At 61.9% G+C, this 17,099-nt stretch overlaps 1 protein-coding gene across 5 annotated transcripts in view; it reads right to left on the reverse strand.

The window, feature by feature from the left end:
• The window catches only part of WNT7B (Wnt family member 7B), a 52,566-nt gene that overhangs the window by 34,227 nt on the left and 1,240 nt on the right, over window positions 1–17,099 (reverse strand). Inside the window, exon 1 of one of the 5 annotated variants that reach the window (XM_074375720.1) lies at window positions 13,388–13,771. The exons of 2 other annotated variants lie outside the window; for them this stretch is intronic. In XM_074375720.1, coding sequence (XP_074231821.1) covers window positions 13,388–13,470 — 83 coding nt within the window. In that variant the 5' untranslated portion in view covers window positions 13,471–13,771. Of the gene's footprint in view, window positions 1–2,527; window positions 2,748–11,145; window positions 11,287–13,387; window positions 13,772–17,099 lie in introns of those variants that run through there. 2 more of the 5 variants (XM_074375723.1, XM_074375722.1) reach the window with 2 other exon arrangements.

A 17,099-nucleotide genomic window follows, 5' to 3' on the forward strand; every position in this document is an offset into this window, starting at 1 on the left:
TTCATTCACACTGTAATATTGCTGAGAAAATGCCAGCTTCTTACGAGAGCCTAGCACTTCAGGTCCCAGGAGGCAGGCAAGGGGCTGGGATTATGGGGGTGTAGCCACCCAAAGTACCCTCGAGAGGGTTTTGATCCACAGGCACCACCAGTGACAAGACAAACTGTGTCTTTCTGCTTAGAACGCCAGAGAGAAATGGCGTCATTGCCAGCCCAGGTCCACGTGGCGGAACAGCCTCTTAGACCCGGAGGAAGCCTCGGGCCATCTGATCTGTCCACGGAGCCTTCAAGTATAGCCACGGATGCGGCCGCGGGAGCCAGCACCTCCACCTCAGCATGTCCTCTCTCCTACGAATTCCCCAGCAATCCACCCCACAAACCACAGCCGGGGACAGAGATGCCCAGCAGAGGGCGAACGGCCCACCCTGGCAGGGACCACAGCCTTGCTCCCCAGCCTGGCCCAGAGCTCCCTCTCACTGGACCGAGCACCAGCTCTCATGCAGCCCACCCCACTCCCAGTGCTGGGCTGGAGCAGCCCCTGCCCCTAACCAACCGCAGAATCCTGGAAACGTTCCCGAGGCTAGGACCAGGGCAGCACTCCATGGGGGAGACTAGGATCCAAGTACTTTCCGGAACCCAGGCCTTGTGACCCAGCCTGCTGGGCCTCAACACCCCAGACCCCTCCCAGAGCCGCAGGAGCCAGGAGAGGGTCACTGGGGGACATCTGACCCCTGCCTTCCTCCTGGGGCAGAAGCTTGCACCACTCTTGGGAAGGTGAGCAGTGATGAGAGAGGACTTCCCCAGAGGCAGCCCACCCCGACCCCTGCCTCTGGGGCCACCCCCACCCCCAGCCTGCCCCTTGGCCCCGCCCCAACACCAGCAGGGTGTGGCCTCGCCGCCTGAGTCAGGCCTGCCAGGCTGCTCCTCATTGGTCCTGGGTTGGTGTCAGTCATGAGGCTGGCCCCAGGCACGCCCCTTATTACTCACTCTGACACTCCCTACATCACTCACTCTGTGTTCTCTCCAGGTCCTCCTCCCAGGCCTGCTGGTCTCCCTCCCCAGGGCAGAGACCCTCCTCAGGGAGGCCTTCCCACCCACTGGCCCCCCAGGGAGCCGGGACTCTGTGCTTGGCCCCCTCAGGCTTTTCCTGATGCCATCTGGGTCCGGGTCTGTCTACCACCACCAGCCGTAGGCTCCCCAGAGTCGGGGTCCCCAACATTGCCCAGTAGCCAGAGGGCCCTGAGCCAACCTTGGACATAGCCTCCCACCCCAGCCCCAGCTCCCTGGGAGGTGGGGACAGGTGGCTGAACTGGGCCAGATCTCCAGCCTCCCTCCAGGCCGCCATCCCTGGCTTGGCCCCGGCTGCCCAGCTGCCCAGAGCTCCTCCAGCCCACGCTCCTGGCCCCGGGCACTTCGCAGTTCTTCCTTCTCGGGCATCCTCGGGCAAAATATTTGAAGAATGTTCTAATTATCTGTGATCAGCCAGGGAGGCAAGCCTGGGTCCACTTGTCCAGGAAGTAACTCGACAAATACCTGGGAGGCAGCACCTGGCCCCTACGCCCACCCAAGGCTCTGTCCCTGCCAGCCTCTCCCTCTGGTGGGCAGGAGTTGGCCCAGAACTTTCCAGCCACAGACGGGCCAGAGGAGGCTCTTCGGCTCTGAAGCCCCGCAGGGTCCCGTGGGGCAGGGTAGGGGCAGGGGTTAATGGCGGCCCCAGTGCTCCTGCTTGTCAGATGGGGCTAAGAACGTCCTCCAGGTCTGGGGCCACTGCAGACCCCTGGGGCGATCGCAGTGCCAGGGCTTGGGTCCCCACAGCCCCCTCCTGTCAGACAGATCAGGACAGAATGGAACAGAAGGGCTGATGCAGCCGACGTAGGGCCTCCTGGCACACAGGCCACCTGTCCCTGCTCTGCTTTCTTGAATCTGCTCATCTTCTTCCCCTGCTGGGGTTCCAGGCCAGCCTGGGGGCGGGGAGTGTGCAGCTTGGGGACATCCCCAGACTCAGGAAGGCCACTCCAAGGCTGTTCTGAGACTCAGTTTTCTCATCTGAAAATAGGACACAATCAGCCCTTGGTTGGCAAATGGCCAGGAGGTACCTGAACCTCATGGGACAACGGGGTGGGGAGAGTGTGCAGAGGGCAAGCCTGATCGCAGACTGCCCTGGCCGTCTGAACTGTCCCTCCCCTGCCCAGTCACAGGGCCCGCACTTGAGGGGGACAACAAGCCAAAAAGACCACCCTTCCTAGCCGCATCCCCGACCCTGTCCCACCTCATCTCCACGGGGCCTCTTCAGGATGGGCCTTTCCAGCCCCCTTTACAGATGAGGAAACTGAGGCCTTGAGCAGAGATCCAGAAGGGAGCTTCATGGCAGTAGGCAGGGAGGAGGGTGTCCCAAGTGGCCTGGAGAAAGGCCTGGAGGCAGGAAGGGGCCCAGCTGGGAAATGAGGCCACCTCGCAGGCCCTCCTGCCCCGCCAGGGCCTCAGGTTCCCACCTCCACAGCGAGGGGCGGAGGAGACAATCTAGGTACCTGGAGCTGTATCCTAAAGAGGGTCTCTGGGTTTGGGGTCCTGTGTTCGGGTTCTGCTCAGCCGTTGACTCCCACTGGCTTCAGGAGCCTCAGTTTGCCCATCTATCAGGTGCGCCCTGCTGGGGTGGCGGCTCCTGCGGGCTGGCTCCCCGCACTGTGGTCCCGCCCGCTGCAATCTTTCCAGGCCACTGCTCTGCTCTGCTGGCCCCGCAGTGTTCCCAGGAAGAGAGCGGAGAGTCAGCCTGCTCCCTGGGCCCGGGGCGGGCGGCTGTCCACCCGCCCGCCCGCCCTCCCCACATAGCTGGCATTCCTGGCCTGGCATCCCAGGACCCCACCCTGAAGAGAAACCGGGCAGCCTGGGAGAAAGCAGGTGGTGGGCAGGGGGTTTGGGCAGGGCTGAGGCCACGCAAGGTGGATGAGCACTGGTGCAGGGAGCTCATGGCTGAGGGAGCACAGGGGGCCGGGGGATCCATCCAGCCCCCACCTCTGCCAAATCTGTGAAATTGGAAACTCACCCAGTCATTGTGACCCTCAAACCTCAGGACATTGACCTCTGACCCTCAGAAACTTCCAGACCTCTGCTGGGCATTTAGGGTCCATCATCTTACTCCTGGGTTCTGGCCACACTGGACCAGCAATTCCCCCTCCAGGGGCGCACTGCCCCACCCCCAGGAGCCAGGCAAGATTCAAGGCCCAGCTTGGTGTCTCCTCCTCCAAGAAGCCCACCCAGGTCTCTCCTCTTTTTTCCCCTCCTCCCACTCAGCATGGTCACGTCTATGCCGGGCTTCTGAGGCGGCTTTTAGGGGCTGAGACTGAGCAACACCTGTCTGGCCAGGCCACGACCACACTTTTGCATCTTCTGCTGCACCCTGACCTTCCCTAGACCTCACCCCTGAGTTTTCTCCTCACTCCCCACAGTACAGGTGGGGACACCAATGCCCAGAGGGGCCATGGCACCTACAGCCACGTGGTGAGCTGAGGTCCAAGCAAGGAGCAGACCCCCAGCCCCGGCCTTGGCCTCCACCCCAAAGCCCCAGATCTGTTGGAATATGGGGGCATCTTACAGGCTTGGATGACCAGGATGCCAGTCTGAAACCTCAGGACAGACGGATGGACAGACAGGCGGGCGGAGCAGGTGGGAGGAAGCTGGCAGGCCCTGCTGGCCCGTGGCCAGGCTGGGAGTCCGGGCGCCTAGTGGCTTTGCCAGTGCCTCGGCCTTCCTGGCCACTCTGGACATGTGTGAGGCATGGGGCCAAGCCCCTGTGGACAGTGGACACTGAGCCACCAGCTCTGTGGAGACTGCAGGGCCAAGCTCCTGGCCCCAGCACTGAGCCTCAGGCGTACATGCTGGAGGGTCCCTCTTCAGGAACAGACGAGGACAGGGGCCTGCCTCCGCCACTCAGCACCTCAGAGCGAAGTGTGAGCTGGAGCAGAGCCCAGCCCCACGCAGGCTCTCCCCAGTTCTGCGGCCCCACCCTCTGCTCTCACCGAAGCGGGGGACCCCCCTGGGCCAGATCCCCTGGGCGCAGTGCCCTCACCACCCACCTCCTTTTTAAGCGTCCCATTGCTCTGGGCTGCTCCCTCCAAGAATTCCTGGGCCACCACGGCTTCCCAAACCAACTGCCTCAGCTTGGATGCCTTGCAGGACAGGGTGTTCACTCTCCCCGGGAGCAACCCACTCCATCCCCCCACCCCACCCCACCCAGCCCCGTTAGCCTGGCTGTGATGACCCATCCAAGGTGAGTGCTTCCTGGGGCCAGTATCTTCAGAATACCCCCCTGGGCGCAGGGGTCCCCAGGGCTTGCCCAAGGTGGCCCAGGCCTGAGCACCATCCTTGCTTTCCGAGGCCAGCCCGCCCCGTTAGACAGGAGCAGTGCCTTGTCCACAGCCAGACAGCCACCTGGCAGGGACGCGCTGCCAGAGCCAAGAGCAGGCCCGGGCTCTGAGGCCTTTCTCCCACTTCCGGCTCTGCCCCAGGCTGGTCAGTTTCCTCACTCTTCCACTGCCCACTGCCGTCCTCCCACCTCCCCCTCTTCCTCCCTGCAGGAGTCTCCACCACAGAAGGCAGGCCAGGGGCAGCTCTAGGCTCACACTCAGACTTGACTGCAATCCCTTGGTCTCTGGGATGGGCTGGGAAAGCAACCTGCGGTGGCCCGGGGGCCAGCTAGAGCCTCCCCTCCACAGCCCACTTCTCGGGATGGAAGCTAGACATCGAGGGGGACTTCCCCAAGCAATGGCGTCATCAGACTCATAGCCTGCCTTGCTGCAGGAAATAAAGGAGCTGGGCTGGCTTGGGGAGGCAGGTGACCAGCCCCTACATAGTCCCCCGAGCTGCGGCCTGGAGTGAGGTCCTGCCTAACCGCACAGCCAGCCAGGCGGGGTCTGAGACAGAGAACAGGTGGGAGGCCCTGGGCAGCGCTCAGCCCTGAGCCAAGCACCCCTCCCCAGACACTGTCCAACACAGCCCTGATGTAGCACGTCCAGGCCGGTGTCCCTGGGGTTCCCCCTGCCCTGTGTGCTCTGAACTAGTGGGAACAGGGTGAGTGACCAGAGTCCAAGGCTGCCAATTCCCTGTCCAGTGCACCACGACACCAGGCTGCACCGCCAGCCCAGGGCTCCCCATGCACACTCGGCCGCCTGGCATCCTAGCCTATTTCATGGACCTGAGGCTCAGCAGGCTCACCCTGGGACCCTGGGCATGCTACACACCATGCTCCACCCTGGGGCAGGGCCACCATGAAGGGTGACAGCCCTGTCAGGGAAGTGCCAGGGGCGTGGTCCATGGGGGCGGCCAAGCCAGCACTTCAGCCCACTGCAGGGCCCAATCTGAGGCACGGAGGACACAGGACTGGCCCGGGAAGACGGGTGACAGATCTAGTTGCTTCTGGAGGGGGCGTGTCAGAAGCACCTGGAAACTCCCAGCACTCCCGGCCAGTCACCCTGGAAAGACTAGGGAGCCAGGAGAGCCTGGCAGTCATCCAGCCCCCGAGACCACCCCCTGTGCCCACCTGCACCAACACACCTGGGGCCTGGCGGCCTCTGCCACCACTGGGCGGTGGGCCCTGGACAAGTCAGTGGGCCTCACTGGGCCCCAGACACACGAGCAGCCGTCTGACCATCCGACATGCTTTGCTGGGAAGCAGCTGAGAGCGGAGGGCTATGCTGGATGCCGGGGCTGGAGGAGTGCAGGGGGGCAGCGGTCAATCTCACAACCACAGGCCTGGCCTCTTGGAGCTTGGGTGCTGACAGGGCTCCCCTCCCACACTCTGCCTCCCATCAGTCTTGCAGATCCTGCCTTGGAAAGTCCGTCCCCTCCCCTCTGCAACCCCTCCATCTGAGGCCGGCAGGACCAGCCTCCTCCCCTCATCCCATTGTCCTCCCTGCACCCAGGGTCTTTCCTTAGCTCTGGATGGAGCTGCTCATCCCTGCCCTGCTCAACCCACCCCCAGGGCTCCCCAGACCTGGGGCAGCTGCCCCCACCACCACTCCGACCTCACCTCCCACCGCCCCGCCCAACTCTAACCAGCTCTACCCACTCCCAGTTCCCCCAGCCCCCCCTCCATCCTCCCCGTCATCCCTCTGCCAGGAATGCCTTCCCTCCAGCACATTCTTTAGGACCCAGGTCAGAGGTCATCTTCTGAGGGAGGACTTCCCTGGTCCACCTTCACTGCAGATGGATTAGGGTTCCTGCCATAGGTACCACAGGGCTTTGCATAAGAATGAGAAAGGAAAGTTTACCAATTACACCTGCGCACACAACTGGCCTTGTTCACCTCGCACAAGGGCTGCAGGGGATGCAAGCTCAGGCCGCTGCGGACAGCGCAGGGGAGAGAAGGAGGGCCCCTGAGCCTCTAGGCCCATCACCCAGATGGAGAAACTGAGGTCCAGAGAAGGGGAGGATTGCTCACAAGGTTGCCTCAAATCCATGGCATATGGCACCATACTCATGCTGACCTGACAGAGGTCACAGTCTGCCCAGCTGGGGCCGCCTCCTCTCTGCTCAAGCTGGTCTCAGAGGAGACAGGTCAGGGCCCAGGGCAGGAAGGGACCCGTGGCAGGAGTCTGAGGGCCTCTTGGTATGCCCCACACCCACTGGGAAATTTGCCTCTCTGACCCCAAATCTAAATGTGGAGGCAGCCCCTGAGTTTGAGAAAGCCCTTACTTGGAGCCTCATGACTCCTGGTCAACACAACCCTAACCAGCTGGGTTAGCTGGTTTCTCCATCCCTGTGAGGTTACAGGCAGCGGATTCAAGGGTGTTGGAGTTGGCTGGAGGGAGGAATGGGCGTCAGCAGGACGGCCTGAGAGGCAGCGGGGATGGAAGAGTCAGGCAGACCCAGGTCCGGGTCTGGGCTCAGCCCCCTTGAGCGTGCCCTGGGGAGTTATCCGGTGCCCTGGCCCTCATGCTTCTTGCTCCCCCACCTCCCAGGTGGGTGGCCTTTGCTTAGCTCCTCTTTGCTGGCAGCCCAGGGGGAAGGAGATGCAAAGCTGACCCCGGATGTAGGCACGTAACCACCCCGCAAGAGAAACCCTTTCCAGGAGGACCTGGTCCCACAGATGCGGAAGGCAAAGTCCCCAGTCAGGATCCCAGGGGCAGGCGGTACTTTCTGGAAGAATTACCATCTGAAAGGGTCTCACCTGTCTTGTGACTTGGGACAGTGAGGGCCGGACCCCTCAGCACCCTGGCAGCAAGCCGCATGCCACCCAGAGGGTGAGCCCAGACACCGGCCACCCTTTCCCGAGGCTCCTGCCCTCCAGGGGCCTGGCTGCTTCACAGCTCCAGCTGGGCCCAGCAGCAGGACTTTCCTGCACAAGGAATACCTCTGGTCTGGGAGGCACGTGGAGAAGCGTTGGTAGCAGGGATGGCCATGCGGCTGGTTCGGGAAAGCGATGGAGGCCCATAGGGGTTACTGGGAAGGGATTGCCAGGGGCTCATGACTTGGGCTCATCCAGACCACAGCTGATGCCAGGGAGCTGCTTGCTAGGCAGGGTGGTGTCCCCCTCCATCCTGGGTCCCTCTCCGGGCAGCTGGCAGGTTTTAGAGTCTACGGAAGGAGTGACTACTTGGAGGCTGCAGAATTTCAGTGTCTTCCATTTACAGACAGCCCTTCTGGCATCCCCAGTGCCTCAGAGGCCACCTGCTCCAGCCTGAGGCTAGGAGAGGCATCAGTGGGCAGGGTTCCAAGCCCTGCTCTGTGCTCAGCTGCTGAGGCTGTGGGATGACCTGCTCGGGACCTCAGCATCCTCATCCATGGAGCAGGCCAACCATACCACATGGCTGCCTTGCACCGAGGACCACGAGTGCTGGCTTCCTTCTAGGTGAGGCTTTTCCCCATCATCTCTGGCCTTCACCCCTGCATCTGCTTGTATGCCTCCAGGGCCGGAGAGCTCACTGCCTCCCTGCCAACAGCAGGGCTGGCCCAGGCCTCGGGCTCCCTACTCAGAGGGACAGGATGCCCTGGGTGGGAGGCAGGATGGGGAGGGGGCCTAGGCCAGTGGAACAGCTCTGTGATGGAGACAGGGAAGATGGAGAAAGGGATGAGGGAGCGCACCTGTGCCCACCCCCACCCCGCCGACCAGCCAGAGGGGAGGCCCCAGCCCCGAGCCAGAGAAGGAGGACAAATGGTGGTTTTGTCCTTGGCCAGCGGGCGGCCCGAGCCACACAATGACCCTTTCATCAGGCTCAGGGAGCCCTGGGCCGGGGTTTCATCTGACAAGGGAGGGCGCCCGGCCTCCTGTCCCCTTGCTGGGGGAGGGGGGTGAGCCCTATCTGAGCCGGACCCCGGGCCACACAAAATGGAGGTTTCAGAGGAGCCAGCTGAAGCCCCTCCATCTGCCCCAGGAGGAGAGAAGCCCCAAGAGGTTAGAGGATTGGCCGCAGGCTGCACAGAGGGGCCGGGTTCTGGGTACCCCCAGCCCTGAGCTGACAGAGGGTCTGCGTCTCCCCAGTCAAGACCTCCATCCCACCTCATCCCCTCTCCTGCCTCTACCCTCAGGGTCTACCCAGGGTAGTCGGATGACAGCATTGGTCCAGATCCCCAGCAGGGGTCTGGGCTTCCCGCAGGCTGAGCAACCCTGGCCCCCTGACCCCCTAGGCTGGCACAGAGTTCTGGGGGACACAGTGGGGTGGGGGAGAGGCAGGGAGAGTGACCTTCTAGGCCTGTATCCACAGTGTCCGCCAGAGAAGCCAAAGGAAATAATGTGCAGCCAGGGCCTCAAAACTCACCTCCCTTCGTGGTGACCTCCCCTGTCCAGAGCCCCTCCAGCAGCTGCCTGTACCGGCCCTGAGGCCCCAGGGCCCCGGGGTGCCTCTCCCTATCAGGCCACCACAGGCAGTGGAGGTGGTCCCAGAGCCAGGAGATCTGCTACCCTGGGCTCTGGGTGACCTGAGGAGATGGCCTCTCCACTGGACCCCAGCATTCCTGTCTGCCTGCCTCAGCAAGATGCTGTGAATCTCCCTGGGTGAATGTGTTTGATGGTGAGTATTGTTCCTTCTTCGGTGAGTCTCTCTCTCAAGCCCCTGTTGAGTCTGGGCATCTCCTACCCATCCTTCAAAACCCTGTTTAGGTGTCACCTCCTCCAGGAAGCCCTTCAAGATACCCTAGAGAGTTCATCATTCTCTCCTGAAAAAGCACAGCCACAGGACCTCCCTCCATCACTGGTGGCCAGCCTCCCTGTTCCTAATAGCTGACAGTGACCCCACCTTCTGAGCGCTTCCTGTATGTGAAGCACCCGCTGGGCCCACCTCAGCGCCTACTTGTTGAATTCTCACACCCCCGCCGCCCAGAAGGCGCATGTTCCCATGGCACCCACCCTACAGAGGACACAGCCGAGGTTACAGGACGCACCCAGGCAGTAAAAGGAGGACAGGGACATGAGCCTAGGATCTGGGTCACCATCAGTCCCCTCGCTTGGCCTCACAAGGACGGAGGGGAAACCTGGTTGGGAAACCGGTCCTCCTCCTGCGGGCCTCAGTGTATAGCTGCAGACAGAGAACGAGGTTCAATTTCTTGTAATAAGCTACAATGGAAAAGAATCTGAAAACATGTGTGCATATATATACACATATATATACATATATATATATACACACACATATAACCGAACTGCTTTGCCATGGGCCTGAAACTAACATTGTAAAGCAACTACACTTCAATAAAATATAAAATAAAAAATGTATATATCTATATCACTGCAGAGTCTACTGCAACCCTAGGAGGAAGGATGCGGGGCCCCACCTTCCCATCCCCACCCCAGCCCGCCTGCCCCACACACAGAGGGTTGAGAGAATCATATCCAAAATACAGCCTTTCCCCCTCTAACCAGCGGTTGACGAGTCTCACTCACAGAGCAACGATTCCTTGGAGGCCGCTGTGATTAGCGCAGCTCTGTCCGTACATCTTGAGCTAGGGGTCCCTTGAGGGGTTGAGATTTTGCCAGGTTCCCCAGCTCTGACCACCCGTGTGCACACCACTCTACAGAGCCACACGTGCCTTTGAATCCCAACGGTGTGTGGGCCTGACCTGAGCCCGCGGTGGAAGGCTCTTCATCCCCAAGTGACCAAAGAGGAGACAGAGGCCCAGAGAGGCCCAGGGACCTTTCCGAGACCACACAGCAGAATTTCTCCCACACTTGGGCAGTCACAGTCTCCTAGGCTGGGAACTGCTCCTCCCAAGGGTGACCTGTCCACGCCTGAGCCAGTGGCCCCCTTCTGCACCCACACGGGCTGTGATGCCATGGGAGTGGGCCTGATTCAGCACCCCCCCACCAAGGTCATGCCCACAGGGCTTCTGGGACTGCGGTTGGCACCACCAATAAAGCCACAGCGGCAGAGCCGGGAAGAGGCCCAGCCTTGGCAAGGCAGTGGTGAGCGCCCCTCACCCACCACAGCCAGGTGGTCGGTGAGTAACTGCCCCGTCACCATGACTCACTCAGCTCCCCAGAGCGGGCGGTCACCATGAGAAACTCGTACCGGAAGATCTGGGGGGATCATTGCAGCCAACCCCCACATCTGGGAGAGGGGGGCCAGGACCGGAAGGGACCTGCCCAGGACAGTAGGTCGGGCTTGTCCTGGCACAAGACCTCCGCCAGGCCCCCATACCAGCTGACCCCACACCACAGGCCCTCTTCCTGGCCTGCGGTCCCCCACCTGCCCTCCCTTCAGCCCTGGCTGACCCCCACTGGCCCTAAGATCTCCTGCTCTGACAACAGAGCAGCACTGGCCAGAGCTGCCCCAAATGGCCTGCCGGGCCAAGCTCAGAGTCCGGCAGGAGCTCAGGGCTCTTCCAGGCCAGCACACCCGTCCGACCCGATCAGTGGCAGGGGCCCAGGCATGCATCTGGGATTCGCTGTGCACGGACCACAGCCCAGGACAGGGAGCTGGGAGAGCAGCCCAGATGAAAGGGGCAGGATCAATTGTCCGCCCGTGTTTGTGATCCCAGCAATGGATGCCTTCTGGAAAGTTCTCTGGAGCAGAAAGAAGCCTCCGCCCAGGGCCCCTCCTGCCCCAGCATCCTCAGATTCCACAGGGCCCACCCTCTGGAGCATTATTGCCTTCCTAGGGGGTGCTTACCGGGGATCCCCAACAGTGAGCAAAGCACACTGCACTGGCTGCCTCACCTGCACTCAGGCCTCAGTAGGATCTTCTTACCACGCTCCCTTTCACCGGCATCGCTGGGGCCCTGCTCCCACCCGTGGCATCTTACACACTTTGTTAGCCCCGTGCCCACCAGCAAGCAGGGAAACCCCAGAGAGTCTGGGGGCCTCCCTTGCTCACTCTCAGAACATCAGAGTTCGTTTCTGCTCAGGAAAAGCTGGAATCAGCACTTTCCTCCCCTGGGGCTGAAGGTCAGGCTGGACTGGCACTGGGGCAGGGGTTGCTGAAGGCAAGGCAGGGGGCAGAGTCTGTCTTCCCCCTCCACCACCCACTCCAGACCCCCACACTGGCCCAGCAACGTTTGGGAAAGCGATTGCCTTTGGAGAATTTCTGCCAACAAAGCTGGCGGCGCACACTGGAGGAGTGAGCTTATGTGGGCTCAGATGGTAGTCCCTGCAGGCCTGAATTTGGGGTGCCAACCCCTAAGGAAAACTTGGGGGCCCTTGGAGGTATATTGCCCGCCACCTGCCCCAGAGCCCCTCACTGCTGCCCTGGTATCCCCTCTCAGCGGCTCCTGAGCCCGGTGCCCACCTCCTCTGTGATTCTTGCTCCAACCACCCCAGGAGAACTCCTGGTTTCCCACCCTTGGACCACCACCCCCCACACACACACACACCATGAATGCCAAACCTCAGCCAGCTGGCTCCCAGAGTGGTTTCTTAAGCAGAGGAGCTGCTGATTCTCTAGCAAAGATTCAGGTTGAGAACCTGGGGATTCTGGGGAGGGGGAGGCTTCCCGACCTCAGCCTCCGACCTCTGAGAACCAGTTTGAGGTCTCAAGACCTCCTGGGTTGAGCCGTTTCCCTCCAGGAGGGACGCCAGAAGCAGGACTCTGGCCTGGCACTTTCCTAGCCTGCGTCCCCAATGATCAGGCGGTCCCCGCCCGGCTCCGCGCCCTGCCCCGGCGGCCTGCCCCCCGCCCCTACCCCAGGCGATGCCTCCGCAGCCAGCCGGGGCTGCCCGCCGGGCCTGGAGCGCTCTCTGCGCCCGGACCTTGTAATTATGTCCCACAGCCCGGGAAACCGCGGGCCTCGCAGCATCTGGCTGCGGTTGCGAACTTTTGTTTCAAGATGCGCGACTATTTATAGAAGGAAAACTGGTAGGATAGTAATTTCCTAGGAGCTGGAGGAGAAATTGGCTGCGTCTCTATTAAAAGGGGGTGGGGGCGCGACGATTTATTAGGACTGCGGCCGCGCAGGGGGGAGGGGATGGCACAGGGAGCGGGAAGGCAGCGGCTGCCCCCTCTGGCCGCGTTAGGCGACCCCGGACGTGGCCCGCGTGTAAAGGAAGGGGAGGGGGAGGGGAGAGAAGGGGAGGAAGAACTGGTTCTGAGGTTTAATCAGTAGCATCCAGCTTAAATTCCCCCAAACGGCGGTTCCATAAATCAAACTTCTTTTTAAATCGGAGGCCAGAGCATATGAGTCCCATTAGGAATCGGGCGAAGCCACCGCTGCGCCGACGCGCCCCTCGGCTCTCTGGGCCCGGTCGGGCCCTGCCCGGAGCTTCCCCGAGCCCCCCGGGCACGGCCCGAGCCGACGCACACGCGCGCCCGCGCTCCTCGCGCTGCCTTAGCTGGGACACCTGGGCGCACCTCGGCCGGCCGCCCGCGCGAGCTTGTGCGCCCCCCTCGCCCCAGGTGAGGAGCCTGCCGGGGCGAGAGGCAGGCCGCTCAGCTCGGCGGGAAGGCGCGCAAAGCCGCAGCAACCTCGGAAGGCAGCTGGGGCTCTGACTGGTGGAAGGCAGCGGGCACGTGTGTGCCAGTGTGTACGCGGGAGAGCCGGCGTGCGCGTTTAGCTCTCTCGAATGCGGGCCGCGTTTATTTATACAGGGAGGGGGATCCCGTGGGTCTAGGACTCGGCTGGAACGCGCAGGGAATCTCCGCGCTGCCCGCGCGCCCTCGGGCCCTCGCGCTCGGTGCGCACAGCCAGGTCTATGGGGACTGTCAGGCCTCTAGCGGGACACCCTTTTTCTGAGCTCAAAGCCAGAACTTCTCACTGCCTCGGCCAATCCCCTAATTCCTCAACAGTGGCCGCTTAGGCCGGCGAGGAGACCCAAAGTACCCCCTCTCCCGTGCCCGCCGGACACCCAGCGCCCCGCCCAGGGATCTCACTACCCCGCGTTCCCTGCTCGCCCAGTTCCAGAGCTGGAGGCCGGGGAGGGTGCCCCCCACCGCCCGCCCCCCACGCGTGTGGTCCGCGGCACTCACAGGTAGCTGCCGCTGGACAGGATGAGAAAGATCTGCGGGCAATAGATGGAGAGGAGCGCGCTGCGCGGTGACAGCAGGAGCATGGTGGGCCGACGCTCCTAGCGGGGCTGGGCAGGCCCCTTGGGCAGAGCACCTGGGCCAGCTGAGGCTGGGGTCTCCGTGTCCCTCCCCAAGGTAGGGCGGCGGCACGAGGCGCTAGGGACCCGGACGCGCGGGCTCCGGCGCGGTGGTCACCCGTGCCCAACAACCAAGGCCGTGCATCTCGCTGGGGATGGGGCTGGGGCTGGGGCTGCGGTGGGCGCTGGGACTGGAGTGCCGGGCGGGAGAGTGGGCAGTGGGTAGCTGGTGCGCCTCGGCCGCCGTCTGGCCCCTCGTCCGTCGGTCGGTCGGAACCGGCTCTGTCGCTCACTCTGGCTCACGTCTTCAAGTCTCCTGAGGCGCGCAGCTGCCATTGGACGGGCCACCCCTACATCCGCCTCCTCCGCGGGCGGGTTTTTTAAAGGGGAGGCTGACCGAAGCGTGCGGCGGCGGGAGCCGCCTCCAGGGCTTGCCCAAACTGCCTTGGCTGAGACAACAGCCCCCACCCCAACCAACTTCAGCGAGCCACACCGATCTGGCCTGCTTCGGAGGGTGCACCTTGGGGGAGGCACTGCGGAGGAACCGCACGGGGGCGTGCACTGCTCCTGGGGAATATGCTCCCCATGTGTGCTCCCGTGTGCATGCGCGTGCCTGCATGTGCCTGTGTGTGCCTGTGGGAGCGTGGGCGCGTCTGTGAGGGGTCAGGTGTGTGCGCACAAATGCAATGTGTTTTCTGCGCCTCTGCGCGCGCCCCTGGGTGAGACTGGCTGTGTGTCACATGCACTCACTGCCATAACCAACCAGACCCAGCAAGGTACGGCTCACCTGTGCACAAGACCACTGGTGTCTCTGCAGGGTCCTGCCTCTGAGTCTCTTCGGAGAGGCTGACAGTGGGAAGGCACCTCCAACAAGGGCACAGAGGCCCCCAACTCTGGCTTCCCCTTCACTTCTTTTGCTCTCCTTTGAGGGATTGTTTGGGATAGATGTGGGGAGGAGTGGATCCACAAGAACACACTTTCTCCAAACAAGCCTCCTTCCAGTGACTTTTTTAGGCCCAAAACACAGATTTTGAGTCCCACCTCTTACTGTCTGCCGAGCCTGGCTGCACATGAATGTCCCTCGGGTGCAGTGTAGACAGACCCTTAGTCAGGAGTTAAGGCACAAATAGAGTAGATGATACAAGAAAAGAGGTCTGTGCAGTACGGCCAGTGGTCCCAGAGAGAGTAGATTTCCAGGCTTCTAGACCTGACGTGAAGACTTCTCCCCAGTGGCCAGGAGGAGGGGGCCTCTTAGGCCCCTATGGGCCCTTCTGCCTTTCCTGGCCCCAAGAGCAGGAGGCAGGCATGGAGCAAGGCTGGTCCTGGGGCTTTATGACCCCAGTTCCACTGGGCAGAGGGTGCTCAGACTCCAGTTGGCTCCTCCCAGCCCTGGCTTGGCCTCCTCCAGGGCTGCGGCTTGGAGGCTGCTCAGTTCCAAAGCGAGGAACTGTGACTCCTCACAGCCATTTGTTTTGAAATTGCCCCAAATCAGAGGCGCATCCACTCTTGAAGCCCGCATCCGCCAAAGGATTTCAAGGGCTGAGTTCTCCGTTCCTGCCCACCCAGGAGCTCACCCCTGGGCTGCACATCTGCACTGGCGCCCGGGCTGAGGGGCACGTGCATGTGTGGTGGCTGCATGTGCAGAGGTGAGGAGGGGGGAGCACCTCCCTATGTTCATAAACAGAGGGGTGTGGGTGTGGACTGGGGGGGGAGGGCTGTGATCACAGAATATTCCCCCAACACATATATCTCAGATATTTGCTTTGAACTTTTATGTCCCCCAAATCCCAGCTCCTGGGGTTCGTGGTACACTGTCTGGAGGAGTCCCCAGGTGCCTGCAGTCGCTGTGATATCATTAACAACAGAGAGACTTAACTTTACTGGGACAGCCTCCACCCCCAGAGCAAAGGCCCCGAACTAACAACCTGCCCAGTACCCAGTGAAGGAAGTGTAATTACCCCATTTTCCAGATGAGGGAAGGTGGGCTGGGAGGTTATAGAGCTCCCCCAAGGCCACCCAGTGAGGAGCCAGGGGAGGCTGGACCCCCCAAAACTTGTCCTTGATGCACTGGGCTTCTAGGTCACTTAACCTCTTGAGTCACGTTTGGGCTCCTCTGCCCCTCCTCCCTACCTTGTGCAGCCAAGATGACTTGCAAAGAAAGCAGGCCCCTTCACTGCCAAACGGGAACCAGCAATGTGGTCCTGGCAGGGGCTGAGCCCCTCCCTCCTCTCCCCTCCTCTTAGCAGATCAGAACGGCTCTCTGGCTTTCCGGGATGTGGTTCCACAGGGGGGTTTGGAGATCACGTCTTCTCTCCTCCTAGGCATGGGAGAGTATGTGTTTTAGGAGGCAGGACAGGGAGAGGACTCCCCCCTCAGGGCTCCTTGGTGGGGACAGAGATAGAGCCAGGGCCACTGTCAGGCTGTCTCACACACTCCCAGAGAGGCTGGCACAGGTGCCCAGGGGCACAGGCTGAGTCGCACCCACTGGGCTCCTCTCTACTCAGACACTGGCCACCCTCCTGTTTAGGGTGGCCAGAGCTGCGGTCACATTTGCAGAGGAGAATGGGAGGCTCAGGAAGGGGTGGAGAGGGGGAACCTGCCTGTGGTCACCTGGACCTCGAGCCCTGGTCCCAGCCTTTGGAGTCCGGGCTGGGCCCCAGCCTTCAGCTCCTTCTGCTACTTGGGGCTGGGGAGGCAGGAGCTGATTCATAGAGCACTTCCCACAGGAAGAGGGGTCCGTGGTGGAAGTCTCAGCTCTGCCACTTACTCTTGTGGACAACTGACTTGTCCACATCTTTGCTCCATCTTTCCTAATACTTAAAATGGAAAGAGTAAAAGCACTTACCTCCAGGGCTGCCAGAAGACAGCAAGGCCCAGTCAGCAGAGAGCAAACCTCATTAGGTGTTGCCTACTGCTTTAGGGAGCCCAGGCAGAGTACCCGCAGGGGCTACTGGAGAGTCTGGAAAACAGTGCCTCCTTCCCCAACCCCACCCCCCCCCCCAGCCGACTCAACGCACTGCACCCTCACCTCCCATAAACAAACACCCAGGGACACAGCCTACACACAGACCCACAATAAACAGAGCCACCAGCAGCCACAGACACGCCCGCCCAGGCCTGCAGAGTTGAGGCTAGGACAGGGAGCTTCCAGCCCTGTCTCTGAGGCCACTGGCCTCAGTCCCTGACTGCCCTGGGCCTCAGTTTCTCCATCTGTAAAATGGCGGAGGAGGCGATGGGTGGAGTGGCGATGGATGAAATTATTCTCAGGTTGGCTTCTACCTCTCAGCCTGGGAGGCCCGTCTCCAGCGGCACTGGTGCGGCCAGCCCTCGGGGCTGTTCGCCGGCGTTGCTCCCAGGCCGGGACCCGCCTGCCTTCCCGCCGCTGGCAGTTCATAGCAGGCGCGCAGGGTGCATCGGAGCCCCAGAGCCGAGGGCGCCCCGGGCGGGGTGCACCAAACCCCCCCACGGTCACACTGCTCCCCCCCATCCCACTTCGAGCGAGGCCGAGACAGATTCCGTCTAAAGGAGATCGCAGCTCAACAGGTAAGGACTCGGCTGGGTTCAGGAATGTGGAAATACGACTCGGAGCAGCTACA

Source organism: Camelus bactrianus, chromosome 12 (assembly GCF_048773025.1).
Source record: "Camelus bactrianus isolate YW-2024 breed Bactrian camel chromosome 12, ASM4877302v1, whole genome shotgun sequence".
In the NCBI taxonomy this organism is placed as follows: domain Eukaryota; kingdom Metazoa; phylum Chordata; class Mammalia; order Artiodactyla; family Camelidae; genus Camelus; species Camelus bactrianus.